This window comes from Cervus elaphus, chromosome 18 (assembly GCF_910594005.1).
Source record: "Cervus elaphus chromosome 18, mCerEla1.1, whole genome shotgun sequence".
NCBI classification, from domain to species: domain Eukaryota; kingdom Metazoa; phylum Chordata; class Mammalia; order Artiodactyla; family Cervidae; genus Cervus; species Cervus elaphus.
In genome coordinates this window covers 74,819,138-74,837,719 of record NC_057832.1, presented here as the reverse complement: position 1 = coordinate 74,837,719, position 18,582 = coordinate 74,819,138, and the positions used below count along the sequence as shown (strand labels likewise).

At 45.8% G+C, this 18,582-nt stretch overlaps 1 protein-coding gene across 1 annotated transcript; it reads right to left on the bottom strand.

The window, feature by feature from the left end:
• Positions 1-7,006: 7,006 nt before the first annotated feature.
• TRIL (TLR4 interactor with leucine rich repeats) lies at positions 7,007-12,312 on the bottom strand. The gene has a single exon (XM_043872672.1). It carries the CDS (start codon positions 11,705-11,707, stop codon positions 9,275-9,277), a length of 2,433 nt encoding a protein of 810 aa, XP_043728607.1. The 5' UTR covers positions 11,708-12,312; the 3' UTR covers positions 7,007-9,274.
• Positions 12,313-18,582: the final 6,270 nt, after the last annotated feature.

Below are 18,582 nucleotides of genomic sequence, written 5' to 3'. Positions count from 1 at the left end.
GTTGGAAAATGGTTAATAAAGTTAGGCCAATAGAGATGATCTACAGAATTACAAAGATTTTAAATGTGTAAAAGAAAAAAAAATGTACAGAATATCCAAGAGGACAAAATCAAGCAGTCTAACATATGTGTAATTAAATTTCCAGATAAAAGAGAGAGAGAAAAAAAAAAGCAGGACAGAAGAAATATTTAAAGAACTATTTCAAATGACTCAATTTCCTAAAACTACTGAAAGACAACCACAGATGCAAGAAGCTCAAAGAGACGTAAGTAGTTAGAACAATGTTTTAAACACATGGACATATCACAAGCAAACTGCTGAAAGACAACCTAAAAAGAAAATCTTGAATGCAGCCAGAACAAAGAGAGGCATTATATAGAGAATCCAGTGTAATTAGAGCAGACCCCTTGCCAAAAGCTAAGCAAGCTAGATAACAATGGGGAAACAATTCTAATGTACTGAAAGAAAAGCAAAAGTCAATAAAGAAATCTCTAACTCCCATAAAAAAAATTATTGTAAAATAAAAACATTTTCTGAAAAAGATGAGATAATTCATTGCCAACAGAACTTCACTACAAGAAAAGTTAAAGGAAGTTCTTTAGGCAGGAGTACAATATCATATAGAAACTGGGACTTACCACCCAAATTACAGGGCACCAGAAATTATTTTTTTACAGAGAACATATGCATATTACAATATGTTACATATGTAAGTATATATATTATTTTATATCTATATGTGTGTATATATACATACATATATATGTACATATATATATGTGTGTGTGTGTGTGTATACATATATAAAATTTCCCTCAAAAAAAACTGAACTGGTTATATTTTTAGCAGGGATGGAGACATTATATAATACAAAGGGACTATTATATAAAAGAATATAACAATCCAAAACAGGAAACTTCAAAATACACACAAAAAATTTGAGATAATTGAAAAGAGACATAGACAAATCCACATTTCTTTCTCATTATCTTAATTGAGCAGGTACACAAAAGAATCAGTAACAAAACAGAAGAGCTGAACAATACTATCAAACAGCTATGTTTACTTAACATTTACAAGATACTTTACATGAAAATAGCAGAATATATAAATTCTTTTCATGTGCACATGGAACACTTATCAATACAGAAAGTATTCTGGGTCATAAAACAAAATTTAACAAGTTTTAAAGAACTGAAATCTCTGACCACAAAGGAATCAAGCTAGAAATCAACAACAGAATGATGTCTGGAAAATCTCCAAATATTTGGAAATGAAACAACACACTTCCCCCTGATGCTAAGAGCTGACTCATTTGAAAAGACCCTGATGCTGGGAAAGATTGAGGGCAGGAGGAGAAGGGGACAACAGAGGATGAGATGGTTGGATAGCATCACCGACTCAATGGACATGGGTTTGGGTAGACTCCAGGAGTTGGTGATGGACAGGGAGGCCTGGCGTGCTGAAGTTCATGGGGTCACAAAGAGTCGGACACGACTGAGTGACTGAACTGAACTTCTAAGTAATTCAGGGGTCACAGGAGAAACCATCTGAAAATCAGAAAATATTTTAAGTTGAGTAAAAATTGAAATGCAACATAAAATCTGTAGGGAACTTGATGACCTTTACAGTATCAAATGACTATATTAGTAGAAAAAAAAGGCCACCATAATCTAAAGATTTTACATTAAGAAACTAGAAAAAGAAGAGGTCAAAAGCAAGGAGAAAGTTGAGAATGATGAAGATAAGAAAATAAATTAATAAAATTGAATGAACTGGAAAAGGAGATAGAGCAAATGGGACCAAGGATGCACTTAACCCCAGGATGTACTCAGGCCTGGGATATACTTAGCCCTGGGATGCACTTAGCCTTTTCTTCTTTTTGTGGCACACTGCCTGAAAATTGGGGAAGTAGTAAATGTGCAAAGGTAAGAAAAGATACATAAGTAGGTACATTTTTAATGTATGATAAACAGCACCAAAGAAGAAATAGAGACTGTGCACATGTAGCAAAAGAGCAAAACACTTCAGAGACAATAGCTAGAAAATATCAAACTAAAATTGTCTAAAAAGAAAAGAAAGCAACCCTTCCATTTCCATCCTCAACATACACACCCAAAGCCACCATCATCAACAATACAACCACAACTTTGTGGTTACCATGCAAAAGAGAAAATGCTAAAAATAAAACTACTATAAAACTATATTATCCAGCTACCCACTTCTGGATATTTATTTATTCAATGAAAACAAAAAACACTAACTTAAAAAGAAAAGTGCACCCCTATGTTCACTGCAGCGTTATTTACAACAGCCAAAATATGGAAACCACCTAGTGACTATCAACAGATGAATGGATAGAGAAGATACGATACACATGTACTGTGGAATATTGCTTGGCCATAAAAAGAAAGGAATCTTGCCGTTTTTTACAACATGGATGGAATTTGAGAATATCATGCTAAGTGAAATAAATCAGACAGAACTCTGAGATACAGAGAACAGACTGATGGGTATCTGGGCGAAAGGGGGTGAAACTAATGTTATGTACCAATTTTACTTTAAAAAAAGATTGCTCAAAGGATAGAAGAGTTAATTTATGGCATTGAGGAAAGGGGTAGTGGGTACAGGAGATGGATTGGGGAGATAAAACGTACGGTTGATCTTCATTATTCACAGGCTAGGTGTTTGTAATACTCCCCTGAATTTATCTGTAACCCCAGAATCACTGCTCTGCGGCACTTTCACAGCCACTGGCCAACACGCACAGAGTAGTGGGAAATCTGAGTGGCCCTGTGTGTTCCCAGCTAGTGCTGAACAAAACTGTTTTGCTTTCTTGTTTCGTATCTCATACTCTAAACAAGTCCTTTTCACAGTCTATTTAGTGCTACTTTTTTTTTTCTTTTTTTGCATTTTTGTGCTTTTTGTTGGTGATTTTGTGGTTTGAAAGGGCTCCCAAGCATAGTGCAGAAGTGCTGGCTAGTGCCCCTAAGGAAGGCCTGAAAGGCTGTGATGAGTCTTGGGGAGAAAATATATGTGTTAGATACACTTCCTTCAGGCATGGGTTATAGTGGGGTGAGCCATGAGTTCAAGGTAAATGAGTCAATGATATGTACTAAATATGATATCTTTAAATAGAAGCACACATAAAATAAGGTTATATATTGATGAGCTGATGAAAATGTTGTGGCCAGAGACTCACAAGAACCTAACCCTGAATTTCCCCTGGGAGCAACAGTTCAGTGTATGCTAATTTAATGTTTGCTGTGACCTTACACAACATAACTTCTGTGAAAAAGGAGAGCTGACTATCAGAAGGACACACATCAATCTCACAATGGTAGCTGGGAAAGAAAATCAGGGGCTTTGTCAATAAAGACATTTATTAAGGCTGAAAACAAACACTGCAAAATGTGAACTGTTATTGAGTGGTGCTATATGGGTGTTTGTTGTGACGCACACAGTAAAAGACTTTGGCATAGTCAATAAAGCAGAAGTAGATGTTTTTCTGGAACTCTCTTGCTTTTTCTATGATCCAGTGGATGTTGGCAACTTGATCTCTGGTTCCTCTTTTTCTAAATCTAGCTTGAATATCTGGAAGTTCACGGTTCACATATTGTTGAAGCCTGGCTTGGAGAATTTTGAGCATTGCTTTGCTAGCGTGTGAGATGAGTACAATTGTGCAGTAGTTTGAACATTCTTTGGCATTGCCTTTCTTTGGGACTGGAATGAAAACTGACCTTTTCCAGTCCTGTGGCCACTACTGAGTTTTCCAAATTTGCTGGCATATTGAGGGCAGCACTTTCACAGCATCATCTTTTAGGATTTGAAATAGCTCATCTGGAATTCCATCACCTCCACTAGCTTTGTTTGTAGTGATGCTTCCTAAGGCCCACTTGACTTCACATTCCAGGATGTCTGGCTCTAGGTGAGTGATCACACCATTATGGTTATCTGGGTCTTTAAGATCTTTTTTTGTATAGTTTCCCAACAAACTGTGGAAAATTCTTAAAGAGATGGGAATACCAGACCACCTTACCTGCCTCCTGAGAAATCTGTATGCAGGTCAAGAAGCAACAGTTAGGACTGGACATGGAACAACAGACTGGTTCCAAATCGGGAAAGGAGTATATCTAAGCTGTAGATTGTCACCCTGCTTATTTAACTTATGTGCAGAGTACATCATGAGAAATGCCAGGCTGGATGAAGCATAAGCTGGAATCAAGATTGCCAGGAGAAATATCAATAACCTCAGATACGCAGATGACACCACCCTTATGGGAGAAAGTGAAGAGGAACTGAAGAGCCTCTTGATGAAAGTAAAAAAGGAGAGTGAAAAATCTGGCTTAAAGCTCAACATTCAAAAAACTAAGATCATGGCATCCGGTTCCACTACTTCATGGCAAATAGATGGGGAAACAATGGAAACAGTGAGAGACTTTATTTTGGGGGGCTCCAAAAAATCACTGCAGATGGTGACTACAGCCATGAAATTAAAAGACGCTTGCTCCTTGGAAGAAAAGCTATGACCAACCTAGACAGCATATTAAAAAGCAGAGACATTACTTTGCCAACAAAGTCCATCTATATTCATTGGAAGGACTGATGCTGAAGCTGAAGCTTCAATACTTTGACCACTTGATGCGAAGAACTGACTCATTGGAAAAGGCCCTGATGCTGGGCAAGATTGAAGGCAGGAGGAGAAGGGGATGACAGGATGAGTTGGTTGGATGGCATCACCAACTTGATGGACATGAGTTTGAGCAAGCTCTGGGAGTTGGTGATGGACAGGGAAGCCTGGCATGCTGCAGTCCACTAGGCCCCAAAGAGTCAGACATGACTGAGCAACTGAACTGAACCGATATGAGTATTTGTTATTATTTGCACTCATTTTCATTTCCTAGAGTAAAAATCCTTAGAAGGACACCACAACTGAGAAAAAAAGGAATAAAAGCGTGGTCACCATTAAAAGTGTGTACATATCCTAAGAGTTAAGTATACAGTTAACTGCATCAGTTCATCAAAACCTTTAACTTGGAAAAGGGAGTAATTGCTACTTGGCTATAGCTGGTCTTAACCTAAAACACTGCAGCTGTCTCAGCACTAACTATGCACAGGACTAGCATTTATGAAAATTTGGTGAATTTGAAACAAATTTTTATGAAGTTACAGGTTCAGGAGATGCTGTTGCTTACAGTGTTAGTGCCTGACAATTTGTCTGATGCTAGCTCACAGCCACATTACAAAGCCCCATTTCTGTGCTGTAAGGAATCACGATGCCTGTAGCTTAAAAACCCTCAAAGAGATGCAGTGGGATATTTTGGTATTCTGCCCCAAGATAAAGCAACCAGGTATCAGGAAGCTACTTTTTCCCTAATTATTTCAGTAGTCAATATAAGTATAATCTCTAAATACCTCTGTTTCCCATGCAAAATGAATACTATTTGCCAGATGATTGGGAAGGATAAAGTGACCTTAAATCCCTAAGAAAAAGCACTTGTGAATGTAAAGTATCCTTTTAAGTAAACTAAGTGTAAAAGGACACTTGGAGATGCTATCACTAAGTTAATGGGAAGTAGGGGGGCACTGTATAAGCAAGACCATTTACACAGTCTTAGTTCTGATCTAAAAGAGGAATTAATTTATGTCGAGTTTAATAAACATAGGACATGTTGCTCAAATATTAGTATATTCACTTCTTTTTTAAATAATGAGAAAATATTTCAAGAGCTATCCACACTAAACCACAGAAGAGCTTCAGTTAACCAAACCAAGGAGAGGGAAGAGTCACTGTAGTATTATTATCTGAATTTTCTGATTGGTTAAGGGCTTAAGCAGATCACCTGCCCATGAAACTTCTAAAATGTATCATATAACTTCTAAGTGTGCTACCCTGCCAATAGGGTCATACTGCTACCAATAATGTATTATTGGGACATTGAAGAACTGCTTATTGAAGATTTGCCTTATAACTGGTGTTGTCTAATGCTTTTTACTTATTTATTCCTTAAAATAGCACTACGCAGTCAGGACCCAGGATCGTCATTTTCACTGCTGTAGAAGCTCAAACACACAGTGATTAAGTAAACAGAAAGAAAGCAATCCCAGATGACTTAAAATTCTTTCATCACTTCCTTAAAATCATTCTGAATTTTAGTGATGCTATAATTCTCTGAGATGGTGAAGATAGGAGGCCTATAAGAATGTTTTGATCCTGGGTCATGGTCTGGAATTTTGAATACATTTGTGGCATTAGAATGCTTCATAGTCACTTATCTCCAAGTCTCAGAAGCAGAGCAGGGGGTGGTTAAGCACAAATACCCGGTAACCCAGGGTCTACTGTGAGAGTTTCTGAATATGCAGTAGCTGCCCATGTTACTGTACTTCTGGGGAAAACCAGGTGTTTGGCAAATTAGTGAAGGTGTTATGAACATATGCTAATTATTACCTGGCAGCATCATAAAATGATCTGCCTTATGAAAGCAATAATCTTACTGGCTGAGTTGAGGACCCCAACACATTCCAGACTGCATCAATGGCTCTTTAACTGAACATGCCTAATTCTCACAAAGTTTTTTTTTTTTTCTTTAGGAATTTTATTTTTCATGTGCTCTTTAGACAAAGATGGCCTCTAGGTCAAGAAAATTTCTTCTTATTTTTGACCGTGAGAGTCAAAGAGCTTGACTTTTAATTCAGTGTTTTTTAAACAGCTGGAACCTGCTGAGACCCATTATTTTGCTGTCACTGGTGTTTTGACAGCATTTTCACATCATGGCGGACCACCTGCTTCTAAAGCCATCTCATTGTTTCTTCGGGAAGAAAGTCACAAGCATTTCTTAAAAAGGAAGCCCACACTCTGCTTGGAAATGGAAACTAAAAGACAGTGAAAGAGGACAGAAAGACTTCCAGTTTGTTTCATCTTCATTGATGAAAATTGCTGTATAAAAATTCAGTGTACCATTATGAAAGGCTGTAAAATATTTGGAAACTCCAACAAGAAAACATCTCCATTAGTAAGTGGGTTTATTGACATAACTGAACATAACAATGTATAACATTTATTCATTTCCCACTGAAAGACCTTCCAGTGAAAGTGTTTTTACATGGATTCAGGCATTAACCATTTTCAGTGATTTTTGCAGTTAAAAGGGTAGTTGGTGGGAAGAACCAGAGGTCTGTTTCAGACTTTCAAAGGGACTCACTTTATTACATTGCTGGGTAAAAAAAGCAAGAGCTGAGAAATCCAATTGCTCTCTGAATGAAAAAGCTAGGAGCACAAAAGGTGCAAGATAACCACAAGGTTGCAAATAAGAGCAAATTCCACTTCTCCTAAGGCTCAGAATCTGAAGCAAGCCCTGGTCGCAAACTAAGAATGACAGTCTATTTCCTGTGGTTTATTAAGTTTGGGCCCCACAGATAAGACTGCCAGAAAAGCAGCTGTACTTTAAGTGGTCTGGACATTTACTCATCTGAACATAAACAAAGATCAGTTCATTTAAATCCCTGTGTCCCTACTCAGCTGTTGGGACAAGGCAGGCCTGGTTCAATGGAGACGAAACGGAAAAGCAGTGAAGCAGGGTTGAAGGATCTCTGGAATATGACAGATTCCCTGAGTCTTCAGGACCCTCGGGGGCTTAAGGCCCTAAACAGAAAATTCACTGTTAGCCTTAGCACCTTTGCAGTGGCTTCCCCAGCACCCTGCTGCCAATGAATCTGTAACCACGATGAATATAACCATCTTGTACATCTTCTAAGTGACTGTCTTTTTAGACCACACACAAAATTATTCATGTAAACCAAAGCACTACATTTAGTGATAAACATCTACTTCATAAATATCAAGGAATGAAAGTATCCCAAAGAGTTGAAAACAACTGAACAAATAAAGACTAACCCTACGTTTAAAACAAAAACATTAAAAAAAATACTGCAATTATTAACTAAAAGGTAAGTTTTAATAACACGGGGAAAAAAACACTGGGTAGTGGAGGGATTAATTTGCAAAATATATAATTATTTCACAGTGAGGTTTAAGTATTCCTAACAATCTTCTGGTTTTAGTAGAAACATACAACCACTGATGTACATTTTTTTCACATCCCCCCACTCTTTCATATAAGACAATAACGTGATCAAACATTACACTATCAATTGCAAGTCACCTTTTGCTCACCTCCTATCAGGAAATTACCTTGATCACTTAACCGTGCAGCTCAAGAGAAGTATGGCACAGTCAACTGCGTGTTACTGATAAAAACATGAGAAATACCACATCACATTTATTCCAACCTGGACAGGTCATCAGTGATGTGGTAAAGTGAACTAGAACGATGGCATTCTCTATGGGGTCATCAGTTAGTTATGTACACCTTACATTCTTTTATGGAATCTGGCATTGAAATTTCCTTTTCCACATGTAAGTTTAAAAAATAAAATTAAAAAAGCCACAGGAGCAACCCCGACAGAGAAGTCTTGCATGCAGCCTCCTCCTGAGAAACTTTGTAATCTTAGTTAACCCGAAGGTCAGCAAATGTTTTCGTGGTGTTAATGTTAAAAGGGAAATAGTTGAACTGCCCTGCTCAACTAAAACGGTCCTTGAGTTTACTGGTCAGTTTGTGAAATGTCAGAAATCTTCACATTTTTGAAAAAAAAAAAGTAGCATCTCTAATTATTTAAACATTAAGTTATCCTGAACGTTCTATCAGTTAACAAAAGAGTTCCTCCACGAGTGTGTTAAGCTTCACCACCTGTTCACAACATCACCCTTCTTGGCAGAGACCACCAGACCAGGGGAGTCAGATGCCAAGCTACCTTTGTAATGGTAATACGTTCTTTTTTTCCTTAAATAGAAACAAAACTCCAACAAACAAAAACACATGCATCCAATTCTTTCATGACCACGTAGGGGGCAACGAGCACCCTTTTCTACCCCAGAGGCCAGACTACTGCATTAAAAAAGTCCATTCTCACAGCTGCACCAACGTAGTAAAGAAGGCTTCCAGTCTCTTGACCCCACCATCCATTTGTCCCTTATTCTTGGTCTTGACCAATACCAACCATTCACTCCACGAGCGAGCCTCGGGATTTGGGGGGTGGTGCGGAATTAGCTGCTATCTGTCTTCTTTGGCCCTTCTGGCAAATGCACAAAAGGGAGAAAAGAGAAGGTCTGATAAAAGGAGATCTTCCCCTGAGGTGGGTTGCTGAGGCCCGCGGATAGGCGGCTCTCCAGGGCCAAGGAGATGGTCTCCACACCCCCTGGAGGCCCTGGATCTACCTAGTCGGCAAATCGCTGCAGGAGATGATCCTCCCGCCGGAGGCTGCCGCCTGCGCCGCCGGCCCCGCTGTCCATGAAGCGGTCGCACGGGAACTCGATGAGGTCGGCTTCGCTGAGCGCGCACACGGTGGTGCGCGGCCGGTGCGACTGGAAGCCAGAGAAGTCGGCGGACACGCCAGTGCCCATGGAGCGCAGCGGGCGTCGGGTAGAGTACATGTGGCGAACGTGGACGGGCGCCCCGCCCTTCCGCCTGGCCCGCAGCTTCCTCCGCAGCCAGCGCGACGCCCAGGCCGCCAAGGCCAGGAGCACCAGCAGCGCGTTGACGGCCAGCAGGGCCAAGGTCAGCAGTTGGTAGTCAACGCCGCCCTGGCTCCCAGGCTCCGGCAGAGTGACCAGCCCCGCGCAGTGGTCGCGGGGAGCCACCGGGCAGACCCGACCACCGAGCACGCCCTCCACGCACACCAGGTAGGGGGTGTCTCCGCGCAGCTCGCGCAGCGTGGCCGAGTCGCTGCGCTCGGGCAGGTAGACGAAGCGGTGGAATTTGGGCTGCTGGCCAAAGCGGTCGAAGAGCAGGCGGAAGCGCGCGCCGCCCAGCGGCCTGGGGCTGCGGTGCTCGCGCACAGCCCAGCGTACCGAGGCGCTGTCGGCGCCCACTGCCTCCACCGTCAGGTTGCACAGGATGAACTTGTTGAAGTCACACGGGTCGGATACCAGAGGCGGTAGGCCGACCCCGCCGTCGGACTGGGCGGCGCTTTCCTGCTGCTGCGCCGCCAGGCGCTGTTTCGCCGCGCGCTGCCAGGGGTCGCCGGCTGGCGCAGAGGAGAGCGTGGCCGTCGGGGTGGGTTCCGCGGAGCCAGGATCCGACGGAGTCGGACGTGCCCGCTCAGGCTTCTCGAGGAGGTCCAGCGGGTGTGGCGCCGTGCCCGCGGCAGCAGCGGCGTTGGAACCTGGCTGCTGGAGGCCCGGGCCCCGCCGACTCAGCCTTAGGGCGCTGCGGTTACCCAAAAGCTCCCTGGCCGCCCCATCCCAGGCCATCCCTGGCAGAAATCGACTCCGCTGCTGTGGCTGCGGCTGCGGCAGCAGCTCCTCCGCGAGGGCACCTGCAGGGGGCGCCACCTCCTCCCCTGGAGCTGTGGGTAGGGGCCGCCGCTTGTTGTCGGCAATCGGGGGAACCGAGGACGCGGGATCTGTGCAAGACCCGTTCTGCAGTTGCTGGTCATCCAGGTAATCCAGGTACTTGCCCCGCAGGGCCGGAGGGTGGCGACACTGCACGAAAACGGTGAGGAGGCGGCCCTGTGAGTGCCAGTCGCCCATCCAGCGCTTCAGACCCCGCAGCCGGCAGTCACAGGTCCAGCCATTGCCGTCTAGGTCCAGCCGGTAGAGGGCCGGGCTGGCCGCGAAGATGTCCCCGGAGAGGGCGCTGAGCGCGTTGTCGCGCAAGCTGAGCTCGCGCAGCCGGCCCAGGCGGCCAAAGACAGTGGGGTGCAGAGCGGACAGCTCATTGCCGCTCAGGTCCAGGGCCTCCAGGCTATGCAGAGGTTCCAGCAGTGCCACCGGCAGTTGGCTCAGCCGATTGCCCTCCAGGCGCAGCTCGCGTAAGGCCTCTAACCCCCAAAAAGCCTCAGGCGCGAGGTGCGTGAGCTGGTTGCCCCTGAGTGAGAGTAGGCCGAGGCGCGACAGGTGCTGAAAGACGCGCGGCCCGAGGTGCTGCAGGCTGTTGGCCGAGAGGATGAGGGTGGAGAGGGAGCGCAGCGGTGCGAAGGTGGCCGCATGGCGTAGGGAGGGCTGCAGCTCGTTGGCAGAGAGGTTGAGAAAGCGCAGCTTCCCCAGTTGGGCGAAGGCGTTCTTGCCCAGAAAGCGGATCCGGTTGGACTCCAGATGTAGGTAGAGCAAGTTGCCCAAGGGGGCAAAGACGGCGTCCGGCAGCGCCCCCAGGGCGTTCCCGTCCAGTCGCAGCTTGACCAGGCTCTCCAGGCCCTCGAAGGAACCGCGGCTGAGGCGACCGATCTCGTTGCCGTTGGCGTAGAGGATGCGCAGCTTGCGGAGCGGGGCCAGGGTGCCCGGGGCGAACGCCTGCAAGAGATTGTTGCCCAGGTAGAGCTCCTCCAACCGCGAGAGCTTCTCGAAGGTCTTGGGGTGCAGCGAGCGGATCTGGTTGTACTGCAGGTCCAGCCGTCTGAGCTGCCCGAGGCGGTGGAAGTCGAAGGCCGTGATGTTGGTTATGAAGTTGCCGCCGAGGCTGTAGGTGAGCACGTCTTGTGGGCTCGGGAGCGAGCTGGTCTTGGGCACGGCGCGGAGCCCTCTGTTGGTGCACAGGAGGTGCTGGGGGTGCTGGCAGTCGCAGCGCTCCGGACACACCGGCTGGGCCCACGGCGGGAGCGCAAGGCAGCCGCACACCACGAGCAGGAAGCGCACGGCGCGGGCAGCCTCCATCGCCGCCCGCCCTGCGTGCTGCGGCCGGATCGTCCTCTTGGCCCGCCGGCTCTGTGTCTCCTCTGCATTCCCTTTGGCCTGGCCAGAGTCGCTAAATGGCCTCTTTCGGACTTCGCAGCGCTGTCCAGCCCCTCCTCCGCCCTTTGTCCGGTGGCTGGCCCGGGTCTCTGCAGGCGGGCTTTGCCGGGCCAAGTCAGGCGGCGCAGGGCGCTCTGCGAGCTCCGGGTGCTACTTGTTGCATTTCTGCGGAAAACTGTTTCTCCGGGTGTGCGTCGGGGTGGGGGTGGGGTGGGGGGAGCGGAGGGAGGGAGCAAGACCTGAGTTTTTTGTTTGCAGCTTGAGTCCGGAGAGCTGGATTCCCTGGCACGGATTCTCCCTGCCGAGCGGATTCCCCAGCTGCAGGCGGGAGCCCTTCCAAGAGCTCCTCCGGGCGCGGCTTGGCTGCTGCGCCCCGGCGGCTTAGCCCCAGCAGCCCGCGCCTCCTCGCTCCGGGTGCGGGAGCGGGAGCGCAACCTCGGTGGAACAGCCCCGGGAGGAGCCAGGGGTGTGCAGGCTGCGTCCGGAAGGGACCCAAGTCGGCGAGTGGAGAGCAAACAGGGCGGAAATTCGTTCTTCCCACACTCTGCCCCCGGGGATGCAGGCGGAGAAAAAGGAGACGGCGGAGGGAGGACAGACCCGGGCAGGGGGAGGAGGAAACGCTAAGTGGCTCCGCGTCTGGTCAACGCTAGCCGGGGACGCCAAGTGAGAAAAGTAGGGATTAAAAACAGCTGTACGGGTCGGACACGCCGGACTGGGGGCGGGGATGGATTACCGGGGGAGCAAACGGGATTTGCAGACAGAAACCTTTTTATTTTAGACTAGCACACCAGTCGCTTCGAAGCAGTGGGAGCGCAGCTTGTCTTATTCATTTTTAAGACACTTGCTCTTCCAGGTGGCCCCTTGCAAGAAGTTCGGGCAGCAGGGAATCCGCCAGCGATCTCCGGGAAGTTTGGGGAGCACAGGGCTGTCTGCCAAGAGCAGCCGGTGAGCCACTGTCGGAAGTGGCTACGTTGAGTGTTTGGGTTTTTGACATCGTTGTACTGGTGGCCGACAGTCCAGGAGAGGCACCGCTCACCTTTTAGGGATCTGAACAGAGTAGCTGCTTTGCCCTGCTGTAGGCAAGAACGTGAAGAAACCTCAGAACTGGTTCTACCACCGTGAAAGTGTCTGTCACATTTTGGTGATTTAGTCCCATGAGTTCTCCTGTAGTCTTAGAGCCCTTGGGGCAAGGCCTGCACGTGTGTGTGTGTGTGTGTGTGTGTGTGTGTGTGTGTACTAACCTTCACAGACCCTCTGGTTACTCCTGCAGCTGGGCCCTCCCCCTTTATGCCTGGGCTTGCAGCGATCTTCAAAGTTTTTTGGCCCCCGGTTTTTCAGACCTGATTTGGTTGGGGAAGTCGAACATTTATTATCCATGGGGAGTGGAGTATTTATTAATGGTTCCATTCAGGGCAGCCCCCACTGGGAATGAAAGGGCAAGGAAGAGCTGGTAATTACTGTTTGTTCCTGAAAGCTATCCCTTACCTTCATCCCTGGGTGTTCAGAAAAAACGATTTAAAGGACCCACTGTACGGAAAATTAAAGCAGACATATCTTCACCTAAAGAGGCTGACAATCTAGTAGGGGGGACAAGATAGGAAAGATTAAATAAGAAACTAAGGCTGTAGAATGAGAAAGCTGCTGAGATACAGGTGATTTTGAATAATTCCAGTGTTGATGGTGATTAATTGCCTCATTTAGCAACTCATGCAGGCAAGTGAATTTATAGAAAGATGGGACCATTGGCAGCGTAGTCAGTGAGGAGTTATGGATGAGCAGGGACCAGGGAGATGACATTGGAAAATGGAAGGCAGGTAGGTAGTAAAATGTCCATTCAGGGCACAGTGAGCAGAGAAAGTTTGCTTGTATTTGTTGTGAGATTTCTGGTAAAAGATGAACTTGAGGAAGTAAAAAGTGTCTTTCTGAACAAGATAAAAGATGAAGTTGGCCAGGTGGTTGGTAGTTGGGGTTTTAGTTCTCGTTGTGAGAAACTTCTGAAATCTTTTAGTTCTTGACTCCAGTCCTCCTTATGAAGGTCTGGTGCCCTAGAGGATAAGGCCCAAGCTTGCACCATGTAGAACGAGTTCTCCTAATCTGGGCCCCAGAAGCTTCTGGGAGGGCCTCAATCCTTGCTGGCAACAGAGTTCACTCGACTTTTCAGAGGAAAAAAAACTAAGAAGCTGCTAGCTTTCCAGTTGAGCCACTACCTGGGATGGAGCTGTAGCAGCATCTACTTTTAAGTCCCCAGCCTGGGGATGACAGCCTTCTGAGCAGGAAAGAGGTCAGAGACTGAGAGGTGTGATGTGGAAGAAGAAGCAGCAGAAATCAGACCCTTCTTTTCTTCTCCTGACTCTTCCAGGAAAATATCCAGAGGGAAGGTTATTCATTCCAGTATTCTTGGGCTTCCCTGGTGGCTCAGATGATAAAGAGTCCTCCTGCAATACAGGGGACCTGGGTTCGAGCCTGGGTTGGGAAGATCCCGTGGAGGAAGGCATAGCAACCCACTCCAGTATCCTTGCCTGGAGAATCCCATGGACGGAGGAGCCTGGCGGGCCACAGTCTGTGGGGTCACAAAGAGTCGGATAGGAATGAAGCAGCTAAGCACAGCCCAGCACAGCAGAGGAGGACAGCAGGTCGCTCCCAGAGGCCACTGCACTTTGGACGCATCACTTACTCCGCTGAGAATGGCTTTCCTTTGTATTTAGATGCCTCTAAGTGAGTTGTGCAAAGTTATCAGAGTCTTGCTGTGAGATGCCATGCTAAGTCACTTCAGTCATGTCCGACTCTTTGCAACTCTATGGACTGTAGCCCACCAGGCCTCTCTGTCCATGGCATTTTCCAGGCAAGAGTACTGGAGTGGGTTGTTGTCAAACCCCTGCAGATGTTCAGTATTTTTTAATGTCTTGGGTATTATTGCCCAGTGCTTAATATGTCTACCAGTAGTCCTGGATTATGGATAGAAATAATATCATCTGTGGTTTCATGTCAAAGGACAACTGGTTTTCCATAGCTTTCTGTTTTCTTGAAGTATCTGCCCCGTGTAGTTAACATTTTTTGAATAGATATAGTGTGCCAAATTTCAAGTGACTAGAAACAGTTTCTGATAGGTGTCCCTAGCACCCTCAATCTAATTTCAGTAAGGGTAAAATTTCGAAATCTGCAGATGAAGTGTGTGTGTGTGTGTGTGTGTGTGTGTGTGTGTGTATGGGTACATGTACGTTCTTTCTGAAGAAGCATGATTGCCAACTTTTTAAGAAATGCTTCCTTTTTTAAGTCATGTAACCTGAGATCAGCTTAACAAATGAATGAGATTAAAAACTGCAAAGCACACATATGTGATATCTGTACATGCCCCCAGTGGCCTCCATGTCTGCGATGCTACGTGTTCAAGTGTTTGATTTATTTTCAGACCATTTGTCTCTCCCAGGAGTTAAAATTTTACTTGAATTCTTTGGTTCTTAGAGCCCCTGGTAGTGAAGGGCTATAAAAGCAACTCCATATTGCTGTTGGTGATCAGGTAAGAAGTATTTAGTGAGAACTTAGCATGTGTCAAATCCCAGGATGAGCCGTGGGAATGCAGTGCTGATAAGACACGGGGCCAGACCTCAGGGTGCAGCAATTTAGGAGGGTGGGGAGGCTGCTGGGCGGGGAGCAATTGCAGTGCCAGGTGCTAAGAGCTGTGGGAGCCCTGAGGAGGAGCACTTGGCTGGACTGAGGGCTTGAGAAGCCTTTCAGAGGAGGTAAGGGCTGAGTACTACCTACGTGATGGCGAGCGGGGCAGGAGGAGGTGAAGCCTGGGGACAAGTGCCAGAGAGTGACTTAGAAACCTCCAGATCTTCTGTCTGAATCTTTGTTGGTGAAATTCCTTTGACATCTGTGTTTTTTGTTTGTTTGTTTTTTAAACCTTTTATTTATTTTTATTTTTTAAATACATTTTTGATGTGGACCAGTTTTAAAGTCTTTACTGAATTTGTTGCAGTATTGCTTCTGTTTTATGTTTTGGTTTTTTGGCTGGTAGGCATGTGGGATCCTAGCTCCCTGCCCAGGAATTGAACCTCTACCCCCTGCATTGGAAAGCAATATCTCAACCACTGGACAACCAGAGAAGCCCCCGACACCTGTGTTTTTTAAATAGTAACAAAGAAACCTTGCTCATACAATGACTTCCAAATAAATAGAGCCTTATTCCCCTTTAAGGTTTTCAGCTGGGAGTTGACATAATCACATTTGCAAAGCAACATCAAGAGATACCTCTCCTAGTGCTCCACAAAGAAAATGTTATCTGTCTAGTTCTTGATGTCTCAAATCTTGGAATCTGACAGAGGTTTCTCTGGGGCATGTGTTGATGGAACATCTAGACTAAGGTATTCACTTATGTAACACACTTGCAAGCATTGTATAGATAACAGTATATATGGTACCACATCTGGACCTGCACTTGACCCTGGACTTTAGAGGGCTGTGTCCAGTCCTTCTCTGGTTGTATCCCTCCCCATAAGAGCAGGATGTCAATTTCAGGCTTCCAGAGATATGTACCCACCCACTGCCTACATCCCCACTCCTGTTCAGGGTTCCTGAGACCCTGGAATTCCTTACTTAATTGCCTATGTCTGTGCAGGCCTTTTTGTCCTCTTGGAGACCAGTCATGCCACAAGTGAATATATCCCTAGGGCCAAGAGGAGGCTAAAGGGCAGCTGTCAAAAGAATATGGAGGTGTGGGCTAGAATTTCCACTCTAATGCCTGGGAGGCCTCCAGGAAACTCCTGGTGACACAGGAGCCGGAGCTAAGAGGAGGAACCATGGACCAGTGCTCTAACCTCAAGCTTTTCAAACATTGGAGACAGGTCTGTTCCTCTGTAGCATTTTAGGAGAAGAAAGTACGTGTACTTGGATTAAAGAACAAGGAGAAAAATTACAGAAGTTGAAAGCATTTTTTAAAATGTAAATTCTACTTTATTATAACATAGCCTATACCTAATTTTCTATAAAAAGCAATAATTTTTAGCCAGAGCAAGGACAGAGTTGTCTCCATTTAAATGCCTATCTCTTAAGTATGTAGTGTCTCTGTTTATGGATGGATCCCAGCTTGATCAGGTTCCAGGAGAGTCAAGTATTGATTATGCTTAAGTGTATAATTTGCATAATCACAAGAAGAGAAATCCAGGAAGGAAAGCTGTTTGTAAGAGAAACAAGAGCACTGTCGTTTCACTTTTGGAAAATTTTGCCCTTTAAATCTCAGGCGCACTGGGGGGAATTTGCAGAGGTCAGAAGCAAAAGCAAGTCTGGGCTGATTCAATGACACATATATGTGGCATGAGGGGTTTCGGCTCTTCTTGCCCAGACTTGGAATCTTGGGCTTGCCAGGGATGTACACACTTTCTTCCCAAGCAACTGTGGCTCGCTTGAACTTTAGTTTTAGAGGCGGGAAGGATTCCAGGCCCTGTCTTCAGCAGCCCCTGGAGCTGGCGTGAGTTGGCCTATGCTGTTCTGGGGCAGGACGGTTTAGGGGGAGGAGAGCTCAGGCCTTGTTCCGCACTGCAGGGAGAGGTGAATCTGCCAAGCCCTGCTGGAGCAGCATCCCCAGTGTACTCAGGGAAGGCAGCTGTCCCCTCACCCCTCGTGAGCCAATGCCAGCAGGCAGTGTGGCCCCTGACACAGATGAAGTAAACCGAGAGTCCCAATGGTCCCTCGGCATGCTATCAGATGAACCCCACCCCGAAAAAAGCTCTCTTTATCTGACCTGAGCCCCCTCTTAGCCCCAGTTGGAGAGGCAAGTTTCTTTGCCTTGACGGTTAGGAATGTGAATAAGAGAACTGCTGGTTTACAGTTTATCTGCTGATGATCTATTTTCCCTTATATAGGGAATATAGGAATGCAGATTCATGGCTAGGTATTAGCCTTATTAAGTCAGAATCTCAGGGGGCAAGGCCCCAGCACCTGCATTGATAAGCCAGCAGCTGATGTTCATGCACACTTAAGTTTGAGAAAATTAATAGACACTATTTCCTGAGCACCTGTTCATGATGGGCTGATCATATCCTAATAAAAACAGTAGTAACATGGGCACTGGTGTAGTGCTAAGGGCCAGGCAGTGGTCTGAACACTCTGCATGAAATAACTCGTTCATTTCCACAATTACCTTGTGAGGTAGGGGCTACTTTTATCCCCATTTTACAAGGAGGAAACCAAGGAGCTTATTAAAAATACAGGACCCTAGGCCCACCATCAGACAATCTGATTCAGAACCTCCAGAATAGGGCCTAGGGATCTTTATTTAGCACATTCCCAGATATCATCTTAGGTATTGTGACTGAACAAGAATTCTTATGAGCTTATTCAAACATTTCAGTGTCTCCTTTGCTAGGAGCCTGGGGATGGACAGAGTAGACAAGGTCCATGCCTTCTGGGAGCTCAGGATGTTCAGGGAGTTAAGTGTATATAAGAAGATAATTTAGGAGGATGGCGTCATCATAAATAAACACATGAGCGCCATATGCTGTGCTCATAGCAGTTATCTTTTGGGAAGAAAGTAATAAAGAAGTAAAATCTTTTGTAGAAAGTATCAATCCACATAGTACTGTCAGTGTCTAAGGCCATTTACAAGGTGCTTCTAACAGTTCAAGAAAATTATGTCTTTGGAAAAAGTCCAAGGATTTTATGTCCGAGGAACATCCTTATCCATCAGTTGAAACCAACATATAAAAACAGATTGCGTATCTATAAAACTACAGTGAAATTTGGGCCCTCTAGCAAGCCAAAAAGGAGAGATGGTTATTAGCTGAGCATAATAACTTAGG